This window comes from Tetrao urogallus, assembly GCF_951394365.1.
Source record: "Tetrao urogallus genome assembly, chromosome: 18".
Lineage (NCBI taxonomy): Eukaryota > Metazoa > Chordata > Aves > Galliformes > Phasianidae > Tetrao > Tetrao urogallus.
Genome location: NC_136831.1, coordinates 8,508,886 through 8,522,163, shown reverse-complemented (window position 1 = coordinate 8,522,163; position 13,278 = coordinate 8,508,886). Strand labels below are relative to the sequence as shown.

The 13,278-nt window shown below is 53.1% G+C and overlaps 1 protein-coding gene across 1 annotated transcript; it reads left to right on the top strand.

The window, feature by feature from the left end:
- Positions 1 to 1,530: 1,530 nt before the first annotated feature.
- PMP22 (peripheral myelin protein 22) lies at positions 1,531 to 13,054 on the top strand (the record flags this gene model as incomplete). The annotated part of the gene is made up of 4 exons (XM_079544514.1): positions 1,531 to 1,617; positions 2,569 to 2,665; positions 9,503 to 9,643; positions 12,888 to 13,054. Exons 1-4 carry the CDS (start codon positions 1,540 to 1,542, stop codon positions 13,052 to 13,054), a joined length of 483 nt encoding a protein of 160 aa, XP_079400640.1. The 5' UTR covers positions 1,531 to 1,539.
- Between the last annotated feature and the right edge of the window lie 224 nt (positions 13,055 to 13,278).

The following is a 13,278-nucleotide window of genomic DNA, read 5'->3' as shown; positions in this document are numbered from 1 at the left end:
GAACACGCCTGCTTGCCAGCAGGAAGGAGCCAAGCACGCTTCTCTCCCTCTTTCTCCCAAGATTTACAGTTTTGGCAGCTGGATGTCAAACTCATCTGCCTCTGCAATGAGGCAGGACCAGTCTGGAGCTGATGTGTGCAGAGGGGAGAGGTGATGGGGAGGCTGGTGGTGGTGCTCCCTCTGGGTCTGTGGAGATCTGCAGCACCTGAGTGAAGCGCCCCTTCCTCTCTGAGGTCTTACACTCTCCTGTAACCAGCTCCCCAGGAGGAGGCTTCCAGGGACCAAGGCTCCCTGCCAGACAGCCAGAATCAACGGCCATCAAAGCACAGCAAGTCACAAAGGTGTCCCTTTGCCAAACACATCCCCGCTGTACAAACCAGAGATGGAATTCCCCTCGACTCCGGCACAGCCAGCTTCCAACATTCCCCAAGTCCTGTCCCGCGCATCCCTGTGCTCCCACTGCGGTGAGGGCACACAGCAGAGCCCCACTCCGAGCGCCGCATCTCCAGCCCCTCCCTTAGCGGAGCGCCGCGGGATGCCGGCTGAAGCCGGGGCTGTGTGCGGGATGCCGGGTCTGCGCACAGGGGCGGACTGAGAGCAGTGAGAACGGGACACCGGCCGACTGCCGGGAGCTGCCGTCGCACTTATAGGAGGAGCGGCCGCAGGACCCTCCCTGTCCCGCAGACGCAAGCTGGGCGGTGGCCCCGGTTAAAGGGGAAACTTGACAGCGCTGCGCCCGCTCCGCTGCGCGCTGCCCGCTCCGCTCCGCCGCTCCCGGCTCCGCGACGTGAGTACGGCCACGACCCGGGACGGGGACACGGGGGGACCTCGGGGCACTGAGGGTACCCGGGCTAGATGATTCGGGGCAGACCAGTTCCGAGGGAAAGGGTCCGAGGCAGCTCTGTGGGGAGATGGACGCGTCCCCGCCCCGGGGATCCGCGGGGGAGATGGGCGAGGGAATGCTTCCCCGGAGGAGCGGAGCCGGTGGGGGCTGCCCGGTGGTCTCATGTGGAGGTGGGCTGGGACCTCTCCACCCGGTGGAGAGGGGCAAGGAGAGAGCCCTCCCGGGGAGCACGGAGGGGAGATGGAGCGGGGAAGCACCCCCACCCATCTGCGGCAAAGCAATCGGAGCCCCCCCGGCGGAGGGGGGCTGGGGGAGCCTCCCGGCATTCCTCAGGGGAGGGGGCCGATGGATGCTCCCGGTGAGAGCACTCGTAGGAGCCCCGGGAGTTTTTGTGGGAGGTGAAGTCGAGGAACACTCCTCGAGAGGAAGAGGGCCGGAGGACCCCGAAGCACCGGATCTCGGGTGCCCGCCCCGCCGCAGGGCTCGGGAGAAGCCCCGAAGCTGTGCCCCAGCATCCCCGCCCCGGGCCGGGGCTCCCGGCGGGACGGGCGGGCTCTGCCGCCTGCGGAGCGCCTCCTGCTGCCCTCAGGGCTGCGATCCGCACACGCACACACACACATACACGTACATAGACGTCCGCATGCTCGGCAGCATCTCCCTCTCCTCGTCTAGTTGAACCCGAGACCACCGCCAGGATGCTGCTCTTGCTGCTGGGGATCATCGTGCTCCACGTCACCGTGCTGGTGCTCCTCTTCGTCTCCACTGTCGTCAGCGTAAGTACGGCACCGAGGCATCGGGAAGGACGGAAGCTGTTCGTTTTATTTGCGGTTCCTTTTCCAGCCCAGCTTTTTGCAGGAAAAGTTTATTTCCTGATGACTGCCTTGCTATCGGTGGGATTTTGAGTATGTTGCACTGAAAACTATTCTTCTTGTTGTCCCATGGGTGGAAGCTGGGTGCGGCCAGGGGTGCTCAGTGCATCCACGCTGTGTTTGAGCTCACATCACCCAAACCGCATCCATGTGGGCGAAACCGTGCTGCTAACGGGCTCAGCCTGTGGGACCAGTACAGCCAGTCAGAGCAAAACGGAGCAGAGTGGGACTGGTCGGGTACTATAGCCTCAACACCACCAGTTTTGTTCTCCAGATGTGCCCTGTTAGGGCCATGGCACAGGGACAGCATCTCCTACTCAGGATGTCCAGCTATGAGCGTAGTAAACACTAGAATAATGAGAGCTGGGTGCTGCATGGGTCTCCAAGCATTTTTCTCAGCACGGAGCCCAGTCAGGTTAAGAAGAGTTTTGACTCTGATTTAGAACACAGCAGTTTTGCGGAGCTGCAATTTTGCTTCACGACGTTCTTTCCTTTCCTTTTAAAATTCTTTTTTGGTAGTAGCAGCAGTGGAAGAACTTACAAAAACCTTCCGAGTCATTAGGAATCACGTGGCAACATTCAAATTGCCCGGCCAGGCAGCGGGACGCAGCGGGGAGGGGAGCGTGCGCCCCCCATGGGACCTGGCCTGTGTTTAAAGGGAATAAAGAGCTTCTGTTTTTGTTTTTGGGCTTTTTTTTGTTTTGTTTTGTTTTGTTTTTCTGCTGTTGAGGCCAAAGCAGCAAAAATCAAATATGAGTATTTGCTCTGCAAACCTTTTTCTAAAGAAAAGCCCGTGGTTGGGCTGGGACAAGGGGTGCACACGGCTCCTGCTCACGGGGCTGCATCTCATTGCAGCAATGGCTCGTGAACGGCGGGCAGACAGCGGACCTGTGGCAGAACTGCACCTCTGGGACCGGTGCCATCTTCCAGTGCCTGACATCATCCCCGAATGGTGAGTGCCTCCCCGGCTGTTGCTGTTGTCACTGCCCCCGGGCTCAAAATTGAGGGGGACTGGCCTTTGCAGGTGGTTTGTGGGCACATCCTGTGTGCAGGGATACAGATCAGTCCGTGCTTTAGTTTTCACAGGAGACAGGGCTGGTGTCAGTGGTGTTTGTTTTCAGTTAGCCTGGTTTCACTTTCCTTGGGAATAGATTCTTCAGTGAAACCATTGCAGCAATCCGTGGACCGTACTGGTGTCGCTGGGAGCGCAGTCACACTGCCACTGCCCAAAGGGGATGTGCACCGATGCACCGTGGTCCTGGTGTGGGCATACAAAAGGGTTTGGCAGTGAGGGGAGATGGCTGCGGCTTTGGGGGCTTATGGTTCACCCCCACCTGCAGCCTGCTGGTACCCAGGGGTGGGGGCTGATGCTCTGGGAGGGAGGAACGCACCGCGGGGCTCTGCTGACGCCTGCTGGTATCAGGGCCAGCAAGGAAAGCTGGAGCCAGGCCCAGGCTGGGAGCAATCCCACTGGATCCTGCTGGCTCCCAATGGAGCCCCAGCCTTCCCCAGCACTTGGCTGCTTCACTGCTGGGCACACTTGCTCAAAAACTGCTGAATTTCTGCTTGGAAAAGGTGGAGATTTGTACCCCGGTTCATAAAGACCTTCCCCAGATATTCTGCTCTAGCTACCTCCACTGCTTGCTCCGGGTGTTTGTGGGATCACGTGTGTTGGGAGATGGCAGTGGTGAGAGGGGTTTCTCCAAAATGGGGCTGGGATGGGGTCCCCCACCTCTAAATATCCTGGGTGGGGGAGGCTGTGTTGCGTGCCCCTCAGGGACCTTCTGGGTCCTTGCCAGTGATCTCTTATCATTAAAGCTCTTATCATTAAAGGGCCTGTAGGCAAGATGGGCCAAACGGGTTGGAGCAGTTGGGGTTTGGTTGACGAGGTGCCACGGTGAGCTGCTCTTTGCACGGAGCTGCACCGTGCTCAGGCCTTCATTTACAGCTCTCCGCCCCAGCTCTTGGTTACACTGCGCTCCTCGCGCTCTCTTTACGAGGAATCTGCTTACTTTCAAAAATATAAACTACCCTATAGCAGCTGCCACAGACCTCTCTCGTCTCAGCCTCTCAAAGCGCAGGCTGTGCGCCTTGCAGGCTGCAGAAAGCCCCAAGAATTGGTGCCTGTGCCGGTGCCAAGGACGGCGCTCAACGGTTAACGCTGCGTGCCAAAGGAGCGAGGAGCCATCGCTCGGGGCTTTGGCAGAGATCGCTCCGTGTGTGAACGCAGCTGTTTTTCCTGCGGCCAGCAGAGTGGCCGCTGCTGTGCGGTATTTCTTCTGCTGTTTTCTGGGGAAGGAGCGGTCTGAGCATAGAGCTGGAATAGGTTTGATGAGGCGGGGCTGGGCCGGCGCGTTCAACACAGACGGGGCTGTTTGGGGAGGGTCACTGCGCTGAGCCCCCACCTCCCAGATTCCTCCTCTGTGCATATCCTGATGGGAATAAGGAGGTGGGAATGTGGGTGGGGGCTGCTGCCCACTGCTCCGCTCCACCACCGCCCGCACGCTGCGTCCATTTTGTTAGATAATGACTTTTTTTTTTTTTTTTCTTTCCAAGAGGCCAAGAACTATGGAAAAAATGTTGCAATCTTTGCTTCGTTTGCACTGTCAGGCATTCCTGGAAAAGACTTATCTCAGGAATTCAGCTCTGAATCCCAGAATTGTGCTGCGCTCCAGCCCCCGGTTGCTTCATCCCAATGCGGCACGGGAGCGAGATGCTCAAGTGCTATTTAACAGATCCCACCCCCAATTTGCACCAGCAATATTCTTCCCTTCCCCCCCTTTTCCTCCCCAAAGTGGCCTTTTCTCCCTATATCTGAAGGTTTTTTTTTTAATGTGGGTGAGATTGTTTTACTGTTCTCTACTACTCTTTCTCTGCTTTTGGGAATGTCACATGCAGGGAAGCAATGGGGACCAGCAGGGACATCCTTCTGTAACATCATGGGATGATTCTCCTGTTGCCTCCTCCCAGTTTCTCGTGTTGCTGCTCTGTGGCTTTGTCAAATGCAGGCTGGTGGTTTGGGGCTTTTTCAATGGGAAAAGAAAACCCCAAACATTGGCAGAGGAGCAGCCTGCCAATCCACGTGATGACGGAGAGCCTGTGGTGCACTCCTGCATCTGCTGATGTGACAGCTGCAAGCAAAGCATGTGTGAGTCACCCAGAGCAGAGATGTTCCCATCAATGGGAAGCTCTTTTCTTTCAGCAATGTATTGATTTCTGCCATAAATGTGTTGCCTATGATATGAAAGGGATTTCCTCTGCTTAAAACCAGGCTTCTGTTGTTGCCTCACAAAGCACATCTGGTACAGAGGGTCTGGGGAGCAGTGCTGATTTCCCTGCTCTCGGCTGCGTGAGGTCAGGTGGCCTTCCCTAGAAGAGGAGCAAAAGAAAGATGGCACTGTGGGAGGAAGCCAGGGCTGTGAAACCAGAGCCCACTGCAGCATGCAGTGCTGGATGGCCCTTAACCCAACAGCTTTGGGACTTGAGACCTCTGGATGTCCACATTGCTCAATGGGTTTGCCCATCCCTGTTAACACCAGGGGCATGGACTTCAACTCAGCAGCACACAAACCCTCTGGAGGTCTCAAAATGACACGTTTACCACCTCCACTTGCTCTGAAGCACAACTGGGAGGAGGTCAGAGTCACCCCAAGGGGCTTGGAGCTAGCGTGGATGTCAAGCACCTGATGGAAGGTGGATGCAATGGTGCCAGCAGATTGCTGCTGCCTTGGCAGCACTGGGTTTTGCCTCCAGGATGTGAGCTTCAATGGCCTGACAGGATGGCTGTGGTCATTTCTGGGGCTAAGCAATGGAGATACGGTGCCAAAGAGACAATGCCTGTTTGAAATGGACAGTTCTGGAGAGCTATAGAGCCTTGGAGACTTCTTGGATGGAGCTTTAAGCCAAAAGGAAGGGTGAACAAGAGGAAAAGAGGCCAAGAGGAGAATGGAGTGCTTTGGGTGTTTCATCTCCTTCTGAAGGAATGGCAGAAGAGGACTGGAAGGAGTTGGGAGACAATTGCAGTGCTGAGTTCTTCCTGCAGCCTCAGTGATTCCCACTTGCTCATCTGCACCCCTTGCAAATACCTTGGGAGAGCTATAAAGTCCCTGTTTTTGAGGACAATTTCCAGGAATACCTCAATCCATCACACCACAGTTCTTTCTAGGGAGCAGACACATGAGGACAGGAAAGAAGTGGCTGTTGGGTGCATACCCTGCTTCTCCTAGCTGGTGCAGCTTGCAGCATGGCTGGGGAGGTTCAGCTTTGTGCTGGTGGGACTGGAGCCAAGGGAGCTGCCATTCCTTGGAGCTCAAAACCATTGCAAACCTCATCACTTGTGATGTATCCTGTCCTCCTCCTAGCCAAGGATGTGGGGTCAGTTCATGTTCTTGATCACACCTGGAAACCTGAGGGTCTGCTTTGGACAGCACAGCTTTTGCTGCCAGCCCTCAGCTGGCATCTTCGTGCTGATGGATATTCATGTCGTTCCTGATCCTGCTGATCTTCAGCTCCCAGCACTGAAGGAGCAGGTTTGCCTCGTACATGTGATTATTCATTTTAGTTTTGGAGCTATTATCCTCTACAGTGACCTCCTTAGTGGTTGTTTCCTTCCCCAGAAGTGGCTGCATTTCAAGGGTGTGACACATGTACAGCTTGTAAGAGGCAAGACAAGCTGCAGGTCTCAGCACACAGATGTTTTAATGCACAGCACTAAATTTAGCCATGCCTTGCATCAAGTGCATGAGCTGGTTGCTCAGATTAATACTCTTCCATGTGCACTTTATTCTTTCTCCTTGGACGGGTCCCAAGAGGACTGCATGTCTCTGACATTCAACTCTGGCCAACACCCATCCTTTACAACCTTCTGCTTTCAGCCAGGGGCACCTTTCTGTCCATCCCATCCTGTCTCATCCCATCAATCCTGCACCTTCATTGGGTATGAAACCTTCCTTCAAGGAGCGTGGGGATTTGCTGAGATGGGCTGTGGGCGAGCTGCTGTTCTGCTGGGGGTTTCAACTGCAATTTCTACTCTTCTAGCTTTCTTTCTTTCTTTCTTTCTTTCTTTCTTTCTTTCTTTCTTTCTTTCTTTCTTTCTTTCTTTCTTTCTTTCTTTCTTTCTTTCTTTCTTTCTCTCTTTCTCTCTTTCTCTCTTTCTCTCTTTCTCTCTTTCTCTCTTTCTCTCTTTCTTTCTCTCTTTCTCCCTTTCTCCCTTTCTCCCTTTCTCCCTTTCTTCCTTTCTTTCTTCCTTCCTTTCTTCCTTTCCTTTCTTTCTTCCTTTCCTTTCCTTTCTTTCTTCCTTTCCTTTCTTTCTTTCTTCCTTTCTTTCTTTCTTTATCTTTCCCTTCAGGATAGATAAATGCATTCTTCAGCATCTCAGGGTGAAGTCTTTTCCCAGCTGTTAGGCTGTCAGTGGCGGTGTGAGCGCATTGGGGGTTTGCAGAACTTAGGGAAATTTTAGACTTTCCTTTTTAAAAGCTTCTTGTGTAATTCCTGACTGTCTGAAGGGCTGTAGGGCTGCCCATGATGCGCTCTCAGGAAGCTCTGGGCAGGGCATTATCTGTCCTTTCCACTCTGCTCCCTTTTCTTCCTCCTCCTGAAGAGCAAAGATATAAACAAGGAGCTGAACAGACACAGCAGAAAAATGGAACAAGGAACAAGCGGGTGGTGCCTGGGGAAACCACAAATAGCAGCCTGGCAGTGCCCAGTGCTGACAGCCCCTTGTGCAGCCTGTGGCACACAGACCTCCGGGGGAACCTGCCCCAATTCAGTCCACCAGGTGGGGCACAGTGCTAATAGCGAAGGAGTTGAAAGTATTTGAGGGTGAGGAGGCAGCACTGCTAGCTGCAGTTACAGCAGTGCTTTCTAAGGAATTAACGGCAATTAGCTGTGCTAATACTGCTGACGTCTGTAGGCTTGGACTTGCTGCTCGCACCTGCAGCTCTGAGTAATGAACTGAGCATCCTGGCATGGCTCTCTTTGACAAAGGGGTTTTGCAAAGCCCATAAAATCATTTGCATTCAGAACCAAAAATGAGGCCTGGGGAGGCGGATGTAATTAAAAGGGCAGCTCAGCTTTCTGTCTAGACAGCCTCTGCCTAAAATAACCTGCAGTTGGACATCCACCTCCGAGCAGACAGGGCTCCTCTGCTAGCCTGGTCCCGTGGCCCTTGAAATGACAGAAGAACCTGTGTGGGAGCCATTCATCTGGATCATGGCAGTAGGATGGCAGTCAGCAGCTGGCTGCCCAATCTGAGCAGTCAGTTAGGACTGGATGTGAGCATCCCATCTGGTGCCCATGGAAGCATGAGGCAGGGGCTTTCCTGCCAAGCCAGCATAAGATGGATAAAATATATAGGATGTTTGGTGTGCACGTTCATGTGAAAAGTGCACGGGCATTTCCTGAAGTGATAGAATTGATAGTTCTGTCCTAACGAATTGCAGAAGCTGCTGCATGTGGAGATAAACCCAGCAGCACTGAAACAAGTGGAATGCAGCAGCTCTTCAGCAAGGCACATTGATGCTACGGAGTAATTTGGCATGGGGAGTATGGGAAGGAGGGAAGGAGAAAGGCTGTCTGCCATGAGCAGGGGCTGTGCTGGGTGGTTTCTGTCTGCTTTCGTGAGCAGGAACTGCATTTGTTCTATTGTATGAACAGCAGGAGGCCAAACGGAGAGACAAGAGGTAGGATTTATGGGCTGAAGTCAAACAAGACAGACATTACTAAATTGCACAGGATGTTCCCTGCGGGCATGGATTTGCTATTCTCTGGTGGAGCCTGCTGGAAGGGCTCAGGCGTGCGTCGTCATCGCCATCCTGGCACGAGTCTGCACTGCACTCCCCAGTGCAAATTGAGCTCCCAATGCTGCCGGTGGGGACATGGGGGGAGAGCGTGCTCACCTCTGCTGTGTACACTGCCTCATTTGCTGCACTGAATGTTGAAGGTTGCTAAGCCAATGTGTATCTGTTTTTGGAAGTCTTGCCATGTTCCAGCCATCTTTTTTACAGAAATGCTCTTTGCTGTAGCACGCTGTTCCTGGCAGAGTGCAGCCTGGGCAGTGTAACGGGTGGGAGTCAAACTGTGGCAGGAGCATGGGTCTGATTTTCCTGCTGAATGAATTGGTGTAATATCATTAAAGACCACTCACGATGTGCAGGTACGCTACAGATATCCATTATGAGCTCAACGTTTGTAAAGAAAGGCAGTGATATATGTCAGCATCTGGGCAGTGAACAGCACCGCCTCTTTCTGTCTGACTGTGGCAGTTCATGGGGTAGAGAAGCATTTTGCTTGTTTATTTATATATATATATTTTTTACACTGGAGTTACACACCCACGAGGCCTGGAAATAGCTGGGCACTGACTCACACAGGGGCTGGTTCAACTGGTCGGCTCTGGGACAGAGCTGCACTTGGCAGCTGCTGCTGGCTCCTTCCAGCAGGTTTGCCACACAAGGGCAGGGAGGTTTGCACTCGCTCTGTTTACTCTGCTTCTGAGCGTGGCTGGCTCGCTGTCTCCCACATTGCTGCACGTGGCTTTGGTGTTCCTAGTACAGCTGAAATGCACTTCTATCCTAAGTGCATTTCAGCAAGAGTGTGGCCCCATCGTTTCTTTTTCCAGCATGCTGATCCAAGCAGATGTTGTCCAAAATCCCCAGGCAACTTCACACTGAGTGTGGCCATGCTGAAGCATCACTGGAACCAAGGAGCCACGTGGGGTGGCAGGACCGTGACACAGGAATGATGCTGTGCTTGGGACTTGCTGACACTGATGTCTCTGTTTTTCCCCCAGAATGGTTGCAGTCTGTCCAAGCGATGATGATCCTCTCCGTCATCTTCAGCGTCTTGTCCCTCTTCCTGTTCTTCTGTCAGCTCTTCACACTCACTAAAGGTGGACGGTTTTACCTTACTGGGATCTTCCAAATCCTCGCTGGTAAGTGGGAGCTGATCAATGGGTCTGGGTGTGGAGATGCACTGGGGATGGGATTTCAGGCAGAGGAGAGGAAAAGCGAGCACTTTCTTGAGTACAGAAGCAGGTGGGCAGTAAAGCTGGCTCCTTGAAGGGAAGAGGCTATGCATAATGTGGATCCATAGAGCTTTTCTACCTCTACACTGGTGTCCAGCTGCCAGGGCACACTGTGCACCCAAATTTCTGGCTGTGCATCCTGGATGGCTGCTGCTCCAGCTGGGGAGATGTTGGGGGGGCAAGAGAGGTGCACTCGGGGTTCCATGGCTTGGGGTGTGCACTGCCAGTGCCAGTGTTGGGTTCCACCTTCGCTGGGCTGGGCAAATTGCAAATTTACTGCAGCTGCTGGTGTTTGGGGATGTAGTGACGATCCTGTTTTGGCCAAAGAGGACCCAAGGCTTATTTATAAACTTGCCATAAGGGGCTGGTGATTTCCCCCTCGGCGAGGAGCTGCTCGAGCATGCAGGGTGAGCCAGCTGCCTTTGAACTGTCAGCTGCTATTTTTAACTCTTAAGAAGTCAGTGCTGGAAACGAGCCACAGTTCGTGTACTACGTTGCAATTCTCCAAATATAGATGCTGCAAAAGCACTGGCTCTGTTTGTATTTCCACGTATGAAACCAGTGAAGAGGATTTTCAAGTGTTCAGGCTAGAAAAAGTAAATTGCTCAAGGAGGTTCTGGCTAACGTATGAGCCTAACACCCAGCTGTCTGGTGAGGAGACTCGCTGTCTAGGAGAGCTTTAGAGGTGCATCTGGAAACCACTGTATGTGTGCTCTGCTACAGAATCGGGGAAAAACTCACCCACTGAACTTCAGATGGAGCATCCTCTAAGGGACTGGCCACTGCAATTCAGGAACAGCTTAGAGTTAGCCTCTTTTAGCAAACACAACATGAATTCTATTATAAGAATTTCTGCTTGGCCATAAAGCAAAAAATGAGTTCATATCAGTTCATCTCTGGGAAGATAGATGTGATGAAATACATTACAGCCATGGAGACAAGGAGAGGAAATGGGCATTAATAAAGCAATTATCTGCCTGGGAACTTGTCTAGCTGAACTGGGAGAAGTCTGCTCTCTCCTAAGTGACTGCTGATGCATCCTCATTGGCAGAGGCGAAACTGGGAGCTTACCCTCCTGTCTGTGCTCTGCTTGGTGTCCTAGGGGAAGCAGCATCGGGATGCAGATCTGCTGCCTCCTTCCTTGGGTCAAATCTTTCTCCAGTCCAGTGCAGAGGTCAGGAAAAGTTAGAGTTGATCTCCACACAGATTTCCCATGGACTAGAGAGCAGTAAGCAGAGGTTTAGATGAACCACACGGAGGTGGGAACTGGTGTCCATTCTTGCTGTGATGCTGAATTTGAGGTCTGTAGGCTGTGCTCACCTTGCAGGAGGTGGAGCAGACAGAGCTAGTCAAGGAGCTGAGCTTGGTGTGGTCTTCTCACAGTTTGCTGGAAAAACCCAGAGGACTTCCCATGCCTGGGAAGGGATGAGAAAGCCACTTCTGGAGCCTTCCAGGAGGCTGCAGCCTCCTTCCTGGGGGTTGCAGCTTGGCAAAGCCAAGCATCTGGCTAGCAGCACTGCTTGGTTTCAACCAGTGGGTGATGAGGGTGGGACTGCTGGGTGCTCTCAGGTGGCAAAGCCAAGCCAGCAGTGCCCTAAGAGCAGGAGCAGAGGGCAAGGATTGGTGGCTGCTCCAACTGAGCAAAGCTGGGTAGATAGGGGCAAGAAAAGATGCACAAGGTCAGCTGGGTGTGTTGGGCAGAGCAGGATGCATCCCCAGCACTTTGTTCACACTGCTTGGGTCCATGAGAACTCTGGCTGGGTTTTCCCTGCTGGGATTTCAGCCATAAGAGGCACCTGGACAGCTCTCCCACTCTTGCTGCTTCTGTCTAGTGGATCCATCATGGTGTACTCATCTACAGCAACTTACAACAGTGGAAATCCAGGGCTTGGCCCAGCTTCTCCATCCCTCTCCCCAGCCCCAGCATCACTTGGGCAGCCAGCACTGCCCTGCAGAACAAGTTTCAGAGATTGTTTGCCCTCCTGGTGTGTCAAGGCAAGACTGGAGCGTATTCTTAAAGTCAGGCTCCAAAGTGGTGCTGCGTTTGCCATCCATCAATGCAACAGCTGACTGCAGCTGGCCTTCACTTCCTCAGCATATGCGCCAGGCCAAACTCAATGCAGATGCTGCAGATATGCAAATGCAGCCATCACCTCCAATTTTGCTGAATTCCTCCTGCAGACAATTGTCACTGTATGTTCTGCTGTCTGTAGGTGACTGGCGTGGCTGCATGCCCGCTCTCAGTCCCACCAGCATTTGCAGACAATTGTTATGTTCTCTTTGCATGGGCTGGGCAGTGGGAGTTTGCTCTCGTGCTCAGAGAATGGAAAGTGCCCCAGTGGCGCGTTAATGAAACGTATTCCCACTTCTGCACTTTCCCAGAACAAAGGAGCAGTGTCAAGTGGAATTACTGCTCAAATATCACTGTGGTTCAATGTAGGTGGTCCTGAGATCTGTGCAGGGGATGTGGTGCTGACAACAGCCCAGCGACTGTATAATAGAACTGCTGGGATGGACTGAAAGAGCTTGTTTTTGGGGAGAAATAGTGGTGGCTTTGTGTCGGCGCTGGGCAGTCCTCAGTGCTGATGAGTTGTTTTTGCAACAAAGCTAAAACACTGCCCACTGAGGCTGATGGCCTGTGGCCGGCTGAAGGTATGGGGGGCAGGGACAAATTTTGTGTTGCAGAGTAGGGTCTGCAGGGGAGGGAGGAGAGGAGCACGTTCTGCTTGTGCAGAGCCATGGCAGGGACTTGCACTTGCATAGCATGTTAACCCAAAATGATAACATGGCTTGTGTCTGCAGCAGCTCTGGTTGGATGGCTTAGGCTACAGTTAGGGTTTTCAATGGGACACTCAGGGTGTCCAGGTTGGTCTGGAGCAGCAGCCCAAGGGGTGGGTTAACCCTGGGGATACTCATACCTTGCTTGCTCCAGGGGCTGCTGCCTTGTTGCTCAGAGCCTGGCAATGATATCCCCACTCACCTGCAGCCAGGGACCACAGCCTTACCACCTTCCACATCCCAGCTTGCAAGCACGCAGCACAAAAAGCCGTTTTCCATGCCGGTGTTTGGCGTTATCCTCTCCAGCGTGTCCAGCTGTGGGTTCCCATCTGGGAGCTGCTACTCACCCCATTCCCTGTGTGCTTCCTCGCAGGGCTCTGCGTGATGAGTGGTGCAGCCATCTTCACAGTGAGGCACACGGACTGGCACGAAGCCTCGGAAAACATCTCCTACGGCTTCGCCTATATCCTGGCATGGCTGGCCTTCCCCCTGGCCCTCGCCAGTGGCATCATCTATGTCATCCTACGGAAACGGGAGTGATGCTGCAGGAAGTGCAGCCAGGGCACTGCTGACATGCATGGAGGAGATGGAGGCGGGGGAAAATAGACGAGAAAACGGAAAAGAAAATTAACCAAAAAAAAACCAAAAAAAAACCAAAAAAAAAAAAAAAAAAAAAAAAAAGGAATTAAACCCTCCCACCAAAAACCAAACCAAACCCAACCGACCCCAAAAGGAAACACTCAAAGGGTTACTTGTTAATTGAA